Source organism: Cannabis sativa, chromosome X, assembly GCF_029168945.1.
Source record: "Cannabis sativa cultivar Pink pepper isolate KNU-18-1 chromosome X, ASM2916894v1, whole genome shotgun sequence".
Classification (NCBI taxonomy): Eukaryota; Viridiplantae; Streptophyta; class Magnoliopsida; order Rosales; family Cannabaceae; genus Cannabis; species Cannabis sativa.
The window spans coordinates 19,048,980-19,068,208 of NC_083610.1; the positions used below are offsets into that span (position 1 = coordinate 19,048,980).

The window sequence follows — 19,229 nt, forward strand, 5'->3', positions numbered from 1 at the left end:
TTTTGTACCCACTGTTCATTGACAATGAAATTTAATTCTGGAAACAAAGATATTAATTCCCAAACTTATTTCACTCAGGTTGTTTCCCACTTCATTGACAACAGTCAAAATAAAATAAAATAAAAAAAAGATATCACTTATTGATATCCAATTTAATATATATTCTAATTTAATAACCTAATAAAATGGCTATAGTTGAACAATATTAATAGACAAACCATGCATATTAAGAGTAATTAATTAAAGAAAAAAAAAAAGTTGTACTATTTCCATCTCCTTCCCTTCAAACGGCCACCTGTAAAGAAGAATATCTATATTATTATCAGTTTTAATGTTATTATTTCTATATATATTTATTAGGAGTAGAATTTTATTTTAAGGTAAATTATTTCAGTTAAAATGCATTTATAATAAAATTAAGAGTTGTGCTTACTCGTTTCCTTATGTTGGTTTCCAGATAGAGAAGACTGTTGTAAAAATCCAAAGGAATCTTGGAATGCAGGTCTTTCCTGTAATAAACAAATTAAAAGAAATCATCAAATTAAATAATTATTACAAAACAAGAACTGAAAATGTTTTAACAAGGTATAACATTCTTTGTCTCAAATTAGAAAATATCAAATAATAATTAATTAATTATACCTCTTCAAAATGAGTAGCTGAGAACCCTTGTGAATAATCCAGTACACTCTCCATTGACCCAGTTTGATTGTTGGTCTGCCCAGGTAAGTCCTCCTGATTAGATAAATTATATTTAGGTCAATAAATACAATAAATATTTTTAAAATGAAAAATAAAAATGGCTTTTTATATATATATACTTACGATATTGGAGAAGTTGAAGAGAGGAGAGCTAGCAGTGTCATCTAAGAAAGCATCTTTAGTACCACATGATTCCCTCAATTTTCTTCCTCCATTGATTTTGTGAGTACTACCCCTTTTACCACTACTACTACTAACACTACTATTGTTTATAAAAAAGCATGGTTTATTATCTTCATAATTATTAGTATTAATATTGGAGTAATCTACTTGTTGATCTTGATGATGATGATGATGATGTTGGAAATAGTGTGAAGGCCCAGAAGAAGCATCCGAAACCATTGAAAGGTCTTCTTCTTCTTCTTCTTCATTCACTTGTTCGATTCCATCTTTGTCTTTAACTTTATTATACCCAAAATTACTACTTTTCCTTACGAACCCACTTCCATTTCTATTTGAAAGAAAAGATTGTTCTAAGTATAGAGTCCAACCAGACTCACAGCCGCTACTACATTGATCTGAATCCATAACATTCAAAAATAAGATTTTTTTTCTTTTTCTTTCTCTCTTTCACTACTACCCCCTTATATAATAATATTTCAAGATAAGAGAAAATAAATGAAAAGTAACCAAAACCTAAATGATATAATTTCCCTTCTTGTCTCCAATAGAGCTCTCCTTTTTATCAAGTAGGGAATGGAAGGTTGTAAATATTGATGTGGAGGGGATTTCTTAATGTTTTCACCTGTTATAAGTAATTGTTTTAAGATAGGTAAAGAGAGTTAAATTTGATGGTCCAAGTATAGTACTAAGTAGGGTAAAATATATTGTAGGTAAATTATATGATATATTAATTATAAGAAAAAGGGAAGGAAGTTTGAATCGGTGGATAGTGATGAAATTGTAGGTAAATTGATTTTGTCGTGACTTATACTACTCTTCTGTTTTTGGGGTGACTGTATATTTATATATATTTATATATAATGAAAAATATAATATAATGCCAGTTGGGAATTAAGGTTAGAAAGAGGTGGGTGTGCATGTAAGTAAGAGAGAGAGAGAGAGAAGCACAACAAGTTGTTCACATGGTAGACAGCAAGGCAGTGTGTAGGCTCTTAACAAAACCGAGTACACGTCCATTTTCCCCTTACTCGTACATGGACACCTATCCCCCTTATTATTCCACCTCTCTCTCTCTTTCTATAGATATATAATACCCGAGCATTGCTATTAGCCACCCGTGATGTTTAGCACTTTTTCGATATGTCGCGTTATGATTGGCTAACGATACTCTCTAAAATTTATTATATTAAATTATATAAGATCCGATACTTAGTTGGACCAATAACGATATTGACACATAGGAAGGTGCTAGGTACCACTCGTAACCTTTAGCATTTCTCATAATACACTCACACACACCACTTAATTGCTTTTGTTTTCTGTGACGTTGGTTTTATTTTTTTAGTTGGACTCTTTTTTTTTTACCTCATTGGTAAGTTAATACATACATTATGTATATGCATTTATAGTATAATGAAGTGTGTTAATTATATATAATTTATATGATGCATTTTTTTTTCTTCAAAGACAATATGAAGTTTAGAATTTTTGGAAAATAATATAGTTAAGTACGAAATTTTACATAATTTAATTTAGTTTAATAATTAATATATAATGTCGTTAATTATTTATAAAACTACTTCTACTTAGTTTTATATTAGTGTCTAATTACTAATAACAGTACTATGAAGTTTAGAATTTTTGGAAAATAATATAATTAAGTACGAAATTTTACATAATTTAATTTAGTTTAATAATTAATATATAATGTCGTTAATTATTTATAAAACTACTTCTACTTAGTTTTATATTAGTGTCTAATTACTAATAACAGTACTATAAAAAAATGTCACTTTTACTAATATTTTTTTAGCCACAACAAAAAAATTTGTGACTAACTGTGACTTTTAGTCACAATAAAAAAGTTACTTGTAACTATAGTATTTAAACACAAATTATCACTAATTTAATTTTAGTCACAACAAGTATTATGAATAAAAACATATTTAATCACAATAAATTATAATTTTTGTAACTATTATTTTTAACCACGAATTTTTTAGTCACAATTTAAGACTAATAATTTATTTATAATTAGTTATAATTTTTTCTTTTAACCACAAATTTTTATAGTGTAATAGTGTTCAGAATTTTATTAATCCTTTTGTAGTTACCTTTTTTATTTTCTTGAACCGTACTATATGTTGTTGAAAAAAGAAAACATTATTGTGAATCATATAGCTACAGCTTTTATTAATCGAGAAATTAATGCACGTAAAGTTATTATATCATGCTATAGCTACAGGGCCTTTTTTTTTTTTGAAATGGTATAGCTAGGGCTTTGGAAACGTCAAAGTTATTTTTATTGGCCTGTATTAATTTAAATGATCTCAAATAAACACTTCACTTTATAATTTATATGCACAACAAATCATTTACCTAGTTTTTTTTTTCCTTATATATGTATAAGACAATAAAACTTAAAATAACTTTTTGACTCGTAGTAACTCTTAGTCTTACATAATGTAAAAAGTGTTCAATAATAAATGTACGAGCCAATTCAATACTTTTTCTTAGGTCTTTTATTTATATATATTATTATTATATATATCAATCGTACATGTATATATATAGCAATATAAATGCCCTTTAACATATAGTTATTGTTTGAAAGAACAAAAGGTTTGAGTATATGGATGCTCGAAAGTAAATGCAGGGATCACATCAACTCCATGCATGTGAACACTATTAAGATTATTACAGTGTAGTGATATAGCAGTACTACTGGCCTATACATATATAAATATATAAATATATGTTCTCAGCAAAATAAAAATGTAAGAAGAGTGTTACCTTCAACCTCTTATATTACAGTCTCTTAATCAATCTTCACACTCGAAAACATATATTAGAATATTTTTTTTTAAATTTTTTTTCACAGGAACGTTCGTTATGCTTAAAAGGTCATTTTTAAATTTTTGAAAATTTTTGAATAGTTTACAGTGTCGAAAATACGTAACGCGCGTGGTAACTAGAATATCAGGAACTCTGTTTTCGGTACTGTAAACTATATTCGGAATTTTTTAAAAATTTACAAGAATAATACTGTAACTATAACGAATACCCGCTATGAAAAAAAAAAATATTTCGACATGTAATTTCAAACACAAAGATCGACTAAAATTGTAATAAGAGATTGTAATTAGTACAACTCAAAATATTATTAGCTAGGGATATGACTAGACCAGGTGGGTGGGGGACTGTAGAAAATTTCTTGGGGCCAAGTGCGGTTGACTGAGTTTTTATGAATCCACATGCACTCACATTCACACCTCTGTTGCATTCTCTTCTTTTCTCAAGAAATTTTTATTTTGAGACCAAACTTTTTTTTTATTTTTTTTTACTCTCTTATAAACTGAATATTTCTTTACCTCTGTAAGGACTACTAAGCACGTGTGCATGTGAGCACGTGTGCGTATGGTTATATATATGTGAGCTTCCATATACTCACACACATGTCTGCACGTGCAACACGCACTTCAACCTAAATTGCTCTCTTAAAGTTGCATTTAAAATATAGTCACTTGTGATCTTTGTTACTATTTTCAATGTCTAAGTTATTCCCACTCTTATATATTTTGCTTCCTTTGTATTTATGCATTACAACCATTAACACAATGTGCTTGTTTTCTCATTTTTTCTCTAAACCTTGTGTATTTTATTATATACTAATTATAAAGCTATTATATATAATTAAAACGTAATCAAAGTATAGTTTGTGACTGGGCAAGCTTGTCACTACTTAGGTTCAAATTCTGGCCGGAAATCAAGATTGTCCATTAAGTTATATACATAAATAAATAAATAAGGAAAAAAAAGAAAAGGTATTCTGTATTAGGCATGTATTGGTCAAAGCAAAATAAACTAGTAGCTAGTACAAACCTCCTTGACCTTATCCTAAGGGCTTTGCCTTTAATTAACATAAGTTGAGTTTTCGGCTGTTAAATTTTGGTACATATTGTTTCACTTGTATTTAATTTTTTAAGTTCAAATTTTAACAATAAAATTCTCCAAACTATTAAATGGATAATAAATTTAAGGTGTCATTCGGTAAAGTGTCACTATAAACTACTTATGACACATTTATATTAGTACACATAATATTTTTATTTATAAATTATTTTTAAATTTTATTTTGAAATTAAATAAAATTATAAAAATAAAAAATAAATAAATATTATAAAATTTGAAATTATTTTTATATAATTTAAATAATAATATTAATTCACTATAAAACCTGCTACTTTTAGTGACAAATTTTTAGTTACAACATAAATTTTTTGTTACTAAATGTGACTTTTGGTCACAACAAAAACTTACTTGTGACTAAAACATAGTATTTAACTACAAGTTGTCACTAATTTAATTTTAGTCACAATAAATATTGTAACTAAAAACACATTTAGTCACAACAAATTATAATTTTTGTGACTAATACTTTTAGCCGCGGATATTTTAGTTACAACATAAAAATGATAATTTATAATTAGCCACAACTTTTTTACTTTTAGCCACAATTTTTATTGGGACTAAAAGTAAAATTTTTTGTAGCATGGGTATAAGTATACCAATATAATGTGATATATATGTACAAAAGTGTACACATAAGTCCTTTATATTGACAATTAATAAAAGAAAAATAGATAACACCATAAATTTGCTACTAGCTCAGTAATTTGAAGAATTTCACTGTTAAAATTTGAACTTAAAAAGTTAAATACAAATAAAGTGATAGTTGAAAAAATTTAGCTGAAACAAAAAAACTCATATAAGTAAGTAAATAGTACTAATAATGTCTATGGTGAATTACCTATGAGCATTAATGCTTTCTAGTTGTTTTTCATTTTTTTTTAATTGTTAAAAAACTGTCATTAATGGGTGTTTTATATTGTCATAGGGAGGAGGGATCGAGTGTTATATAGGCTATTTATGTTTTGTGGGGTGTGGTGTGTTTTCATGTGGAGTAGTAAAAAATAAAAATGGTCTTTAAAGGACGCTGCCCACTCATCATTCATGGCCAGAGTCCAGAGACCACACTCACATGAAATTTAAAAGGAAAATGAAGTTAAAGCTTCAAAAAGCCATGTGCAATTCTCCATTTGGATCACTCTATTTAATAATAATAGTCCATCCAAACAATTCCAATAGTGTAATCCAAGATTTTGCCAACCCAAGTACGTTTTTAAACCCATCTAATTTGGAAATGTCTACAGTCATGAGGCCCTCTCTTTTGGAATTCTCACTCTCTCTCTCTCTCCATTTATTGAAGCATTATCAATTGGTAACCCCCAATAGTCATGACATATCCAGCTCAATATGGACCATAGTTTTTCTGATCATTTGGGTCATTTTCATTACCCTTGGGCCATTATTGACTTCCTTTTTGGAGAAATTAGAATGGATGTCTAATTTCATACTTTATTTAGTAACTATCTCCTTTTTCTTATTAACAAAGTAAAGAAAAAGAAAATAAATTAGTTCAAAGTGAACAGTTTTTACTGTGATAAATATATGAACAATGCGCTACATGCCTAGATAGATAGATATTAATATTTTCAGTGCACAATGACACGTTGAAATGGACCTACGCAGTGGACGACCTTGCAATTTTTGCCAGCCTAGGGGCAAATAAAGACAAATAATTGTTTGATCAGAATTGCTAAGCATTTATTGGTAGCTAGTACCTTTTTACGTGTCAATATTATTATTGGTATAATTAAGTATTAAGTTTCGTATAATTAAATTTAATATAATAACGTTTAGAGAGTATTAATAATAAATTACAAAAGTAATACGTTTAGAAAGTACTAAACACTCAATGACAATGTTCTTATTCTATTATTATTGTAATAGTTATATGTAATTGAAAATAGGTATATATTATTTTGAGTTTTGTACCATTATCCGCATGATAGAAAAAGCAAGATATAATTCCGAATGACTTTTGTTTGTGAAAAGTGGACTTTTGAATATAGTCTTTAATTATTAAAGCCTAATAATTAATACAGTTTGAGTTAGTTTGTGTTAGTTATTAGCTGAGGTCTTTTGTATAATTAGCTAGTTAGTTTGTCTATTTTGTTAGTTAGTTTTTACTCACCTTGATTTGTAACAAAATTCCTCTGTACGGAATAAGACCTCTATAAATAAAGAACTCAATCCAAGAAATGGTCAAGCTTTCACTGTATATTTCATTGTATTTTTTCTAAGATTCCTCATCCTCTAATTTGTCTCAAATTTGTGATGATACTGTATACCTTCAATTACCTTGGCAGCAGCTCCTGCAATCAAGGTCGGCCTTGGGCATAAGCGGACTAGGTCCGCACCTAGGGCCCACTCATTTTAAGAGTCCAAATCAAAAAAATTCTTTTTAAAAAATATACATATTTTTTTAATAATTTTAAAAATATTATTTATCTTCATAGTAAGGGCCCAAAAACTTTTTTTTGCCTATAGTCAATTTCAACTCAGGTCGGCCCTGCCTGCAACTCTGACCAACAATGTGGTCTCGACTCAACAATGGAACCCCATTTTCGATTCTCTCACCCTCAAACTCGACCGAGTCAATTTTCTTGCCTGAAAATCATTATTCGTTCAACTAGTTGTTGGACATGATTTGGACAAGACCCTATTCAATAATGTCTTTCCTTCGACAAAGTTGGTTACTAGTGTGGTCAATCTCGAATTAGGAATGTCAGTCGGGCCGGGCCCGGCCCGGCCCGCCACAAACCCGGCCCGGCCCGACATCACTTTGGCCCGGCCCGGCCCGGCCCGACTCTTTCTTTTGGCCTAGCGGGTCAAGCCCGGCCCGAGATAATTGGGCCGGGTTAGGCCCGACCCGTTTTTTTTTTTTTTTTTTTTTTTAGAATACTTATTATTTGGTTCGATGTCAGAAAATGATGTCCACACTTCCTATTAAACATACTCAAAGGGAAACTATAGAATATCACAATGACTTTCATCAAACAGGTGGTGTGCAAGAGAATTATAAATATGTTTACTTCAGTTCAATCAACGCCATGATTAGCTCAAACCACATTTAATTAAGAAACGAGTGAAGCTCCATATTCATTAATACCATCAAATGCAGAACACTTATATATATATATATATATATATATATATATTCCAACAAAGATCCGTCAAAATAATTAACACTAGCTATTACCCATGTCACTAAGGTTGTGATAATTAAGAGTAGCTTTTAGCTCCATATTCATTAATACCATCATGTCTAAATCTGTAAAATGTGCAATAAAAACAGATATGGAAATAGAAGATGATGATGAGTAAACAGATATGGAACGGGCCGGGCCGGGATTTTTTTTTAGGGATTTAAGTTTTTTTTTTTTAATATTTAAAACCGGGCCGGGCCGGGCCCGACCCGAAATAATATATACCGGGCCGGGCCGGGCCGGGCCAGAAGCCCGATAAGAGCCCGAATAATTCGGGCCACGGTCGGCCCGTCGGGCCGGGGGCCCGGCCCGGCCCGCGAAAATAGCCCAGATTGACATTCCTATCTCGAATACACGCAGTGGAAACAATGAGATTGGCTACTTCTCTCATGGCTTCGATCCTCCATGACTGGAGAAGTACTTGGATCTATTGTTGTGTATTCTACTTTCTACAGAGTTTGGCGTGCTCTTGAAAAGTACATTTCAAGCCAATCCAAAGTTCACTTCCTACAATTGAAAAGTCAATTTTCTAACATTCAAAAAGGTAATTTATAAATTTCTGATTATGTTGACAAAATTAACATCTCTTTGTGACAACCTTGTTGTAGTTGGATGCACGATCAATGATCAAGACTTGGAATTACAATTTCTCAATGGTCTTGGCCCGGAGTGTGACTCAATTGTGTCTATAATCACCTCCAATAATGATTCCAAACGTGTGGGAGAAATTCAAGCTCTTTTAATGGCTCATGAATGTCGACTTGAGTGCCATCAATCTCTAGTTGATATCTCAAACAAGATGGCTGCAAATCTCATCTTTGGTGATGCAAAAAATAGATCATCCAATAACTTTAAACCTCCTTACAATCCTGGTCGTTCTAACTGTCGATTTTCAAGTGCTAAATTTGTAACACCCTAATATAAGAGGCACTTTGTGTATTTTCTAATTATTGTGCTAACATTTTTCAATCAAACAGTTTTACAATTAAAAATGTCGTTTCAGTAAAAATATGTGATAATTAAAACTTTTTTAAAACAAACTGTAGTTGAATATTTACAAACCAAGATCCTATTTCTAATTAAAAATACATATGTACTATAATATTCTAAAAGAGTCATCTATCGACAAAATAAAAATTATTCCAGCTGATCTCCCATGGATCTCAACCCTCCAGGTTGTTAATATTATTCACTAACTTTTTTTCGAGATTAGTTAGTTAGTTATTTTATGTTAATTGTAAATAGTACTTCTTGATTAGTTTTGTACTCTATTTATGTCTATAAATAAAAGAAGTCTCTCTTGGTACTGAATAAGCTTTTTCATTCAATATCATCTAAAGACAATTCATTGAAACTCTCTGTTCTTATTTCCTTTAATCTTTACATGGTATCAGTTTCTACTAACTAACGTCAATGAGTCCTCCTTGATTGATCCTGCAGCCTCGCAAGCTACTCCAGTTCCAGTTGCTACTCCAACTCTGTCCACCTCGCTATGAAATCCTTTTTCCAGTTCTCTTTCATCATCTCTCACCATCAAACTTAATCGCGTAAATTTTTGGGCATGTAAATTACAAATGGTTTCCACTGTGATTAACCATGAACTTGACGACATCCTCTTCTCAGGTGTCCCTCCCCCTCACACTCTTCTCAACGATGAACTCTACCACATGTATGGACAATGAAAATAGAAAGGCTAGTTGCTTCTCTCTTGGTTACGATCGTCAATGTCGGAGGGTGTTCTTACCTCTATTGCAAACTTCACCACTTCTTTCTCGGTATGGCAAGCCTTGGAGCAAAAATTCTCAAGCCAATATCGTGCACGTATTTTCCAGCTCAAGGGCCAATTTTATGATATCAGAAAAGTTAATCTTGTTGGAATTTTATGCTCTAAATAAAATTCATTTCAATATAATCTTATTTATTACTAATTAATAAAAGATCATAAATCATTTTATGATGCATGATTCACATGATTACTTTCATGATTATATATTAACATAAATTCTATTAAATCCTGAACATATAATTACTCATGATTATAGTGTTATCTACACAGTAGAAAATAATCATGATTATATGCATCAAACTATTTAGTCTCACGATTTATCAGTGCACTGGATATATAGTGATGTGATAATCAGCATGTAATTTACTCACACTTGTATAAGTGGAATATCCTTTTTAGGATATTAGTAAAGTAAACTTGTATTGGATGTATCGGCTATACATCAGACTGGACTGATATTGACTATGGAAAATATATCATAAACTTACTGTTATATCTTTTGTAAGTCGATATCACTTAGTTGATCTTAGGTTAATTGATCTCAATATTGAAATGAATTTGTTCTAACTTAATTGTACTATACGAGTTCTTTGACTTGTTTGTGACCTGCTTACCCATAGGATTAGCCCATACTTACATCTTAAAAATTTGATAATACAATTGAGTGGGAGTGTTAATCGTAGATATAAAATCTATAGCTTCTATAACTATTTAAAAGTGAAACGATAGTTTTCTTTGAGCTTGGCTAAATGATAGAGCGCTCATTTTAACAATTATGTTAGTTTACTAAAATATCATTTACAAGTAGTTAAGTATATTAAGGATAAAATATATTAAAAGGTAAGACAATAAATTTGTCCCTAGTCGATATAAATTGTCTATAAAGGATCAATGATTGTTTAGATTGTAACAATGGATAATTCATAACATATCCATATTTAGTATATAGAGTGTTCTACGTAATTAAGAGTACAATTCTATATTTATAGTGGGGTCAGAAGAAATTAATAATCTAAAGAATTTACTAAGTAAATTTTAGATCTACTTACTAAGAGCTTGGTAACATAGGCCCATGTTTGGGATAATATTATCTTGTAGACTCAATTAATTAATTTAATAAGTCAATTAGAATTCGAAAATAGACTATGTCTTATTTGATAATTTTTACCAAGTTTGGGAGATTTTGAGAAGAAAAAGATAAATAGAGGTTTATTTGTTAATTAAGACACTTTGCGGGTCCAATTAATAAATGTATCTAAATTTTATTGTATTTGATAATTATTTATAATTATTAAATTAAAATTGGTCTTTAAATAATTATATGAGATAATTAGTAAAATAAAAAATAAATAAAAAAGGCACACTATTTCATTTGAATGAAATAAAGTGGCAAAAATCTAACTCTATGGCCCTTAAGTAGAATTTGACCCTATAATGAATTTAAGCCCATCTCATCTAACATAGCCCTAATTGAATGCCTACATAAAAAAAGAGAAGAAGATAGAAAACACTAATGTCTGATCTTCCTCTTCTCTTTCATTCACAAAATTTTGAATTCACCATGTTACCATAGAATTTGAATTCTCACTCTCAAAAGTATGTTCTAAAGATGAGTTGAGTATTAGCCCACACTATTCATGGTAATACTCATACCTTTATGGAAGATTATGAAAAACTTTCACTTTTTAAGTTAAAGAACGAGATCTAGGTTCAGTACTTGTTAACCCAGAAATTTTCCTTGGTGACGTGGACATCAATATTTAACACGTGGCATGAAGGATGACATTATGATGCTGAGTAGACTGAGTCATAGTAATCGACCTGGGAGGGGACCCTAGCCCTGCACCCAAGTTGACTTCGGGATCTCCGGGATGGAAGTTTAAACTTTAATAACTTATTTCCAACTCACTATCTTTTAGTATTTTATACCATGAAGACATGGAGCAATCTAATCCAAGCCTCGGGAGCTAAAATTACACAAACATGCAACCTAGAAGCCAACCTGGGCACCTAGGGCTTCACTTGGCACCCATATCCAACTAGGGTTTCAGTTTTTCGACCGTCTTAGTCCAAAAGAGTCAAAACTTTCATTGGCACATCAACTAGGCATACCACAGACATATTTGAGGTATCATAATTAGAATCGGAGCAAGCTCATTTTTGAGCACCTAAAGCCCTAGGGCCCGAGCACCCAGCACCTAGGTTATCATCTATCAATCTGAGCGCCTTGCAAGTATCAGATCAGATATCCGACTTTTGCATCTTCTTCATCTTCATCAAAAATAGGGAAATAGGCCTTTCGAAGAAGAAATAACACTTCCTTGGTGCAAAAAATAGGGCCCAATGTCCAAGTTTACACCTGCGGCTAACCCTGCGCCCAGGGTGACATTTTGTCAACCTGGGCCATTTTAAATGAAATTTTTTGAGAACACGTTTGAGCATCTTCTTTGTTTTTGGAAAATACCATTGAAACCGTTCACATAAACAAGGGAAAATATATCGATATCATATCGATATATCATCGATAATCCTTCAATAACTTTGTAAAAATATAATTTTACCAGAAACAAGCCACATAATCCACAAGAACAATGATAAATCACAAGTAATCAAGTAATCCACAAAAATCTAGCAAAATTAAAAAATTTAAAATCAATTGTTTTTATTTAAAAAAAAAATGGTACCTTTTTTTACTCGGTTTGGTGGTGGTTTGACTGAGAACGTAACAGGACGGTGGTGAGTGTCGACTGAGGACGCCTGGGTTTCGTGGTGGTTGTTTCGACTGGATTCGAGCGGACTTCACTGGGTTCAGCGTGGTGGGGTTCTCGGAGGTTGGTTGTGGCGAGAGAACGCGAGGGAATAGAGGTTGAGTTCGGGAATGCCTTGATTTATGGAGGTTGAGTTCAGGAGCGCCTTCAAAGGAGGGTGAATGCCGGTTGGGTTTCTGAGAGGCAGGTGGGGGTTGGGGAAGACAAAGTGGAGAGAGAGAGGGTGCGGGGAAGAGAGACAAACAGTGAGAGAGGGAAATTTTAATTAAAGGGCAATTTGGGTATCTTGGAAAATTATAAACATCATTTGGTACAAATTAGTTTAGGATATAAACTTTAATAAGGGGTATTTTATTAAGTATTGATAGTGAAATTTTCCTTTTGAAATGGATAAAAATTATTATTTGGAGTTTAACAATAACAAGAAAAAAAAAGTTATAGGACTTAAGTTTGTCCCATAAGAATACAAACCTGGTACTAGAGAGTGCTTTGGCTAGGAAGTCTGCGAGTTGGTCATATGTTGGAATGTGTTTTCTAAGCAATTGCTTGTTAAGGATTCGTTTTTTAACAAAATATAGATCCAGTTTAATATATTTGGTTGTTGAGACATGAAAACCATGATTTGGTTGTCATACCATATGGTTGAAGGTTGTTGGATTTTGATACCAATCTCAAAAAAAAAAAAATGGTGACTAAATCCACTTAATTTCAGTTGTGTATTGACTAAGGCTGAGTTACTCCGCTTCTGTACTAAAACTGGAAATGGTTCTTTGCTTCTTTCAAGACCAGGAGATAATGTTTGGGCCTAGAAAAAACACAAACCCAAATGTTGACTTCCTTTTATTAGGGTCGGATGCATAATAGAAACTAGTTACTGTGAGGTTAGAACTAATTTTAAGGTGTAAACCAATGTCTGTGCTTATTATGCATGGAAAGTACTTAAATTGCCAACATAAATTTTATTGGGAAAAAATAAATAAATATTTTTTTTTTTCGAATTATTAAACGAGAGCTAAAATGAATTGAAAATTACATAACTAAACAATCCCAAATTTTTGGGTAGAGCTTTTAGGCTATGTTTAGTAGGAAGAACGAAGACTAGAATAGATAGAGATTTTAAGATTGATGGAGACAACGATAACTCTCATATTGTTTAGTATTAAAAGTATAATTAAAAGGATATAGAGAAAGTTAATTATTAAAATTTAAAATTATCATAATATCTTTTTTTAGTGTAAGTATATGTTACTTTTTTAAAAATGATAAATTTAGTATTTGGTATATTTAATTTGTCTTTATCTTAAATCTTTCCAAATGTGGATAGTTACTAAAAAGTAATGGGAATCAATAGTAAGGTAATCATTCTATTACATTTGTTTACATATATTATTAAAATTAGGAAAGGGAGAACTTGATTGAATAAAAGAGAAAAAGAAAAAGAGAACTTCTCCCACTAATTTTATAAGGAATGTCATTAAGGGTAATGAATTTTAATTATTTTTATTTTATTTTTTAATATTAAATATATAATGACAATTTTGTCCTTTAAAATATGTCTTACAAGATAACTATCATATAATATAGTTTAACTCAAAAGGGCAATTTAGTCAATTTAAGCATTCCGATTACGTTTCTTAATAAAGTAAACAAGATAAATCACTAACATTCCATTTCTAAAAAATTTTAGTAAACAACATATTACAAATATTGATTCCGATTATTTTTCATTTATTCCGTTACATTAAATTATTCCGATTCTGAATACTGTATAGTAAACGTGCCATCAACTAGTTTTGAAATTTTGATACCCGCCTGGAAGTTCAAAAGTGACAAAAATGCCCTTGTGATTTTGAAAACACTCACATAATTGTGATTTGTGAGATGAATTTTTGAGAACTAGATTTAGTGCAATAGTTTGACGATACATCACACTCGTATGACAATTGCTTTAGCCACATTGTACTATTTCCAAGTCTGGTGATTACATGTTGCTTTTAACTGTTCATTAATATATCTATGTATATACCCTTTATATAAATCTATGAGGGAAAATGTAGGTGGTCTTTGTGATCTCTTCAATTTCAATTGAACTCCTCTTTGTTTTGCCTTTTCATTGGTGTTGAAAGTGCAAGCAAAGAGTTAGAATGATGGGAAAAACCTATTGAGATTATAGGGCAGTGAGTAGAACTCTTCACTCCTTGTGTCTGAACTAAAGAACCTGAACTTTACCCACCAATGTCTGCCACTGTCTATGCGAGTTACCCCGTCTCGGTAACCATGAGTAGAATCCAAAGTGAAAGCAATGAGGATGGCCACTGTGGCTGCAGATGAGAATATCACTTGCATCACATTGTTGAACTGCCAAAACAATGAAATTTATTATCATATTATAATCAATTGTTCACCAAAAAATTACCACAAAATGATTTCAGCTTATACTCACTGCTGTCAAACCAGTATTAACTGGACCATGCCCAGAAGTGAGAAGATACTGATTGAAGTACTGAGGCACAGAAAGTCCCATGAAGAGAGAAAATCCTATGATAAACTTTGTCCTGAAACTGTTTAAGTTGCAGAACTGGAGGAAAGTAATACCTGCGGAAGCTGCTCACCAAAGGGTATGTATGTTACAAATCATAGTTAGTTTAGACTCTTTAGAATTTATTGTAGACCACTTCCATAGATTTAGATTCTAAGACTAAACATAAGTTTATAACCTATATTTCACAAAAGTTAGATCAGACAGAATGTTTCCTAGGAAAAATACTTACCCACATAAGCAAAGAGAACACAGTACAAAGCAGCCATAATAGGCAATGGTATAGAAGCAAGAACAGCTCCAAATTTCCCTGTTAGTTACAATACATAAGGACACCATCAAACCATGTAGTCATTTTATTCTTTAATACAGAGAATTTAAGACTGTTGTCTCTCTGATTACCTAATAGGGAGAAGAATATCATAAATACTGCTGATATCTGAACGACTCTCCTACTTCCAACACGTGTCAATCCTAAAAGTCCTGCATTTTCACTGTAAAAACAACATACATTGTTAGAATACAGCTATACAAGTTCACACATTTTAAAAGAAAGCCACAATTAAGGCAGCCTCATTCTGGCTTTTTGGCAACATGACTGTACAGTCTCAAACCTCGAACAACAACTTGTAGACTTGTCATTTCTCTCGATGATTGAAAGTGATGACCAGTAAAGATTATAAAATTTCATTAGGCATTGAAATTATGTCAAATGATGGTTGTGTCAAATTGAGTTAAGCAAAATATGAGTAGCAAACATTCTCATTCAACAAGAAATACTACAGAGAGTGAATCTAAAAATTACACTGATGCTGAGCAGGTACTCCCAGTCCCGAATAACCCATTCAGTAAAGTGCCTATTCCCTGTCAATTAGGCATATCTACTATTTTAGTATCAAACTGAACTACGACAGGTATGTATGTCTGATATTATGCTTATTATGCTTAATGATAAAATGATAAGTAATTTCAGATCACAATGGTACCTGCCAGCCAACACCTCGACTGAGAACAGAAGGCGGTGGAATTGTGGCACTTGCATATCTAGACGCTGCAATGTATGTACCAATCGACTGCTCCAAACAAATACATTTGTTAAGCTTAAAAGTAGTGTGTGAGCTCACAAACTTCATATTTAAATGCTAGCTAGTAGCAACGATCTTTACTGCCATTTACTATTGTAAACAAATTACTAAGTTATAAGACCAACCTCAATAAAAGCAACAAAAGAAGCAGCCACCATTGCAAAAGCATCCCCAGCATTAAAAGAAGGACGACCCCATTGAAATGGATATGGCACCCTTATCCTGAAGAAAAGGAATATATTCAAACTGTTGGTTTCCAAAATTCTTGGAAAGACAAATACTGTGAAATGTCTTGTAAATCAGTTAATGAATATGTTTCACCAAAACTAAAATACAATTATATACTAGTTCAACTCCCATCATTAATAACCTTTATTTTTCTCAGTTCTGAAGGCTCAAAACTAACCTCATAATGACAACATATGATACGATGGAAGATGAAGTAACTTCAATGGAATTATAAAACATGACTCAGAAATTTGGAATAGCTTCTATTCTACACTTGTACTTTGAAGAGACAAAGGTAATAATTAGTTTAGGAAGCCTGATCTAATAACATCTCTCTCTACACTGATTTGACTAGAAAAAAGCATTAAAAAAAAATGGAGAAAAAACTCCTTAAAATTCCTTAGTCTTGTGGGGCTAAGGATTGTTAGAAAACTGATAGAAATAAGCTCACCAAGGGGCTGCACCAACAAGCCCAGAACGATCGGTACGGCAACTAAATTGAGTATTTGGAGATCTGTTATCATATGCACCAGCAATAGTCAATATTTCTGCATATGACCATACAATTGAGACTGACAAGAGGACAGCAAATCGATCAAAAACCATTCTTTTGGACTTTGTAAAGTGGGGAAGATACTGCAATTCAAATGGTTAAACAAAATCATTAGGAGTAGTCAATAAACACAAGCAGCTTTATATATATATATATATAAGATATCTTCAAACAATGTAAAAATGAAGTAAGCTCATTTTCACACATTATGTATTCCCCTCACAAATCTTTGTAATATGCATATAGAACACGAGGTTAAAAAGTGAATTTCAGTAGGCATCATTGTACATCATGCCCAAACAGATGAAGTAAAGCTCATGAAATAACAATTCCAGAGTCCCCTTTAACTCCAAGAAGATGACTGGAATAGAAATAATGCAATAACTAAAAGATGGAGATAAGAATAATGACCTGAGATAGAACAACCACTATTATCAATGCTGGGAGTCCAACCTCAATACATCTTGCTAGCTACAAGTACCAAGCAAATAAAATTCATTTAGGCAAAAATAATAACAATAATAATATTTGCCCAAATAAGTTGCAGAGTACTTCAAGGTGTAGGAAGATGATAATGATCTAGATTTATGGATATAGCTAGAAAGGATCAAATCCATCATATTCTTTCTTTTTTGTTCTTATTATTATAATATACATATGTATTTTTTTTCAGACTTAGTCACAACTTGGTTCATTAAAAAAACTCTCAAAACTCAGAAGTAACAAGACCAACAAAAGAAAAGGCTTCTTAAACATGAATTAGTTCGTGCTGAAGATAACAAAATTGAAAGATTTATCCTTACTTGTGGAAAACCAAGTGCAAAGAGCCCAAGTCCAGTTAGAGTCACAAGAGGAATCGCAGCAAGAGGACTAAGAAACCTATTACATAACATGAAATGAACAAATTCTATCAAACAATAATATAACAAACAAAGATATGGTTGAGCATACAAGTGGAAACTTTGAAAAACCATCACACCTTGTAAAAATTCTGACAAACCCAAAGAATCCCATGAGAATTTGAAGAAAAGCAGCAATAATCAGTGCTCCTTGTACAGCTCTCATGGATTGTCTAAACCTCTGAAATCCCATTTAAAAAAGAACTAGTAACTAGCAGCAACTTTAAACAAATTATGATCATGTTTACTAATCCATAACAAGAATGGCCATTCATGGGATACAAAATTACAAAAATTACAGAAGATGGGTTAGACCAACCTGACGGGGGTTCGCATATATGCTAAACCTGTTAGAAAAAGCTATTGAGAAAGAGGGTATAATGGAAGCGTATGAAGAACCCATTACAACCGGAAGACGAGTTCCAAACCAAGTCTGCAAGAGTGTGTTTATACCAGCAACAAACAGCACAGTTTCAATAACTTCAGCCTTCTCCACCTATTTCACCATACATCAAAGTAAAATTGGGTTAGAACGAAATGTACCAAAACAAAATCACATAAGCTAAAATTGGGTATAAGATTTTCCATTGAGTTTTCTTACATTGCCACCACCCATTAAAGGGACAAGTATTGTAGGGATGAAGACCGTGGTCCCAAGCATTACTATGAAGTGTTGAAATCCTAGTAGTATAGCTTCAGCTGTACAAAAGTAAAAAAGTATATGTAAGTCTAACAATGGCATAATACACTGTGTAGAGAAACCCCAGAAAACATTGGCAGGCAAAGAGAAACAGAGTAAAAGAGACTAAAAGTACAGAGCAATGATCAGAAACAGGGAAAGACATTAAAAGGGTTAAAACAGAGCAATGCTGAAAGAGAGATTGAGAAACTTACGCCAAGGAGGAGAGCTGTTGAGGCAAAAGTCAACACCGGGAAGCTGATCCTTGATGGGAAAGGGCTGAAACTCATCTGCCTTTGTCATTTTTCTTCTGTGAATGGCTTACAAAAACCAGAGTGAAGAAGAAGAAGAAAATGGGTTTACAATGAAAAGCAGAGTGATGATGATGATGACCAATTCAGGAAATTAGCCACTGACCATTTATATATACATATATATATATATATTATTACTATTCATTTTCTGCAGTTTTATGGGTTATTATTTTTGCTTATTTTCTTCAGAGGAGAGCTACCAACCTCTATCTACAATCTACTTTTCTCTAACAAGTGATTGAGAATTATAGAACTAAACACACATTTCAAAGATCCTAAATTAGGTAAAAATATTTACTAAAAACAAAATTAGAAAGAATA

General features: G+C 31.9%; 2 protein-coding genes across 2 annotated transcripts; both read right to left on the bottom strand.

Moving 5' to 3' along the window:
• On the bottom strand, window positions 1-1,911 carry LOC115702423 (protein SOB FIVE-LIKE 5). The gene is made up of 4 exons (XM_030629885.2): window positions 826-1,911; window positions 643-735; window positions 434-509; window positions 1-295 (listed from the first exon to the last, which is right to left on the bottom strand). The coding sequence occupies exons 1-4, from the start codon at window positions 1,288-1,290 to the stop codon at window positions 264-266; spliced, it is 666 nt and encodes a 221-aa protein (XP_030485745.2). The 5' UTR covers window positions 1,291-1,911; the 3' UTR covers window positions 1-263.
• Window positions 1,912-14,484: 12,573 nt separating this feature from the next.
• On the bottom strand, window positions 14,485-19,229 carry LOC115703836 (nucleobase-ascorbate transporter 4). Its single transcript, XM_030631070.2, has 14 exons — window positions 18,810-19,229; window positions 18,517-18,614; window positions 18,235-18,411; window positions 17,996-18,096; window positions 17,820-17,895; window positions 17,428-17,487; window positions 16,915-17,099; window positions 16,361-16,457; window positions 16,137-16,223; window positions 15,956-16,014; window positions 15,553-15,644; window positions 15,383-15,460; window positions 15,055-15,215; window positions 14,485-14,969 (listed from the first exon to the last, which is right to left on the bottom strand). Exons 1-14 carry the CDS (start codon window positions 18,895-18,897, stop codon window positions 14,751-14,753), a joined length of 1,578 nt encoding a protein of 525 aa, XP_030486930.2. The 5' UTR covers window positions 18,898-19,229; the 3' UTR covers window positions 14,485-14,750.

Coding starts and splice junctions, on each gene's coding strand:
- LOC115702423 (XM_030629885.2), bottom strand. CDS start 1,290: ATGGATTCAGATCAATGTAGTAGCGGCTGTGAGTCTGGTTGGACTCTA. Junction 510..642: donor CAGCTACTCATTTTGAAGAG/GTATAATTAATT, acceptor TGTTTATTACAG/GAAAGACCTGCATTCCAAGA. Junction 296..433: donor AAACCAACATAAGGAAACGA/GTAAGCACAACT, acceptor TCTTCTTTACAG/GTGGCCGTTTGAAGGGAAGG.
- LOC115703836 (XM_030631070.2), bottom strand. CDS start 18,897: ATGACAAAGGCAGATGAGTTTCAGCCCTTTCCCATCAAGGATCAGCTT. Junction 15,645..15,955: donor AGTACCTGCTCAGCATCAGT/GTAATTTTTAGA, acceptor TTGTTTTTACAG/TGAAAATGCAGGACTTTTAG. Junction 15,216..15,382: donor TGTTCTCTTTGCTTATGTGG/GTAAGTATTTTT, acceptor TTTGGTGAGCAG/CTTCCGCAGGTATTACTTTC.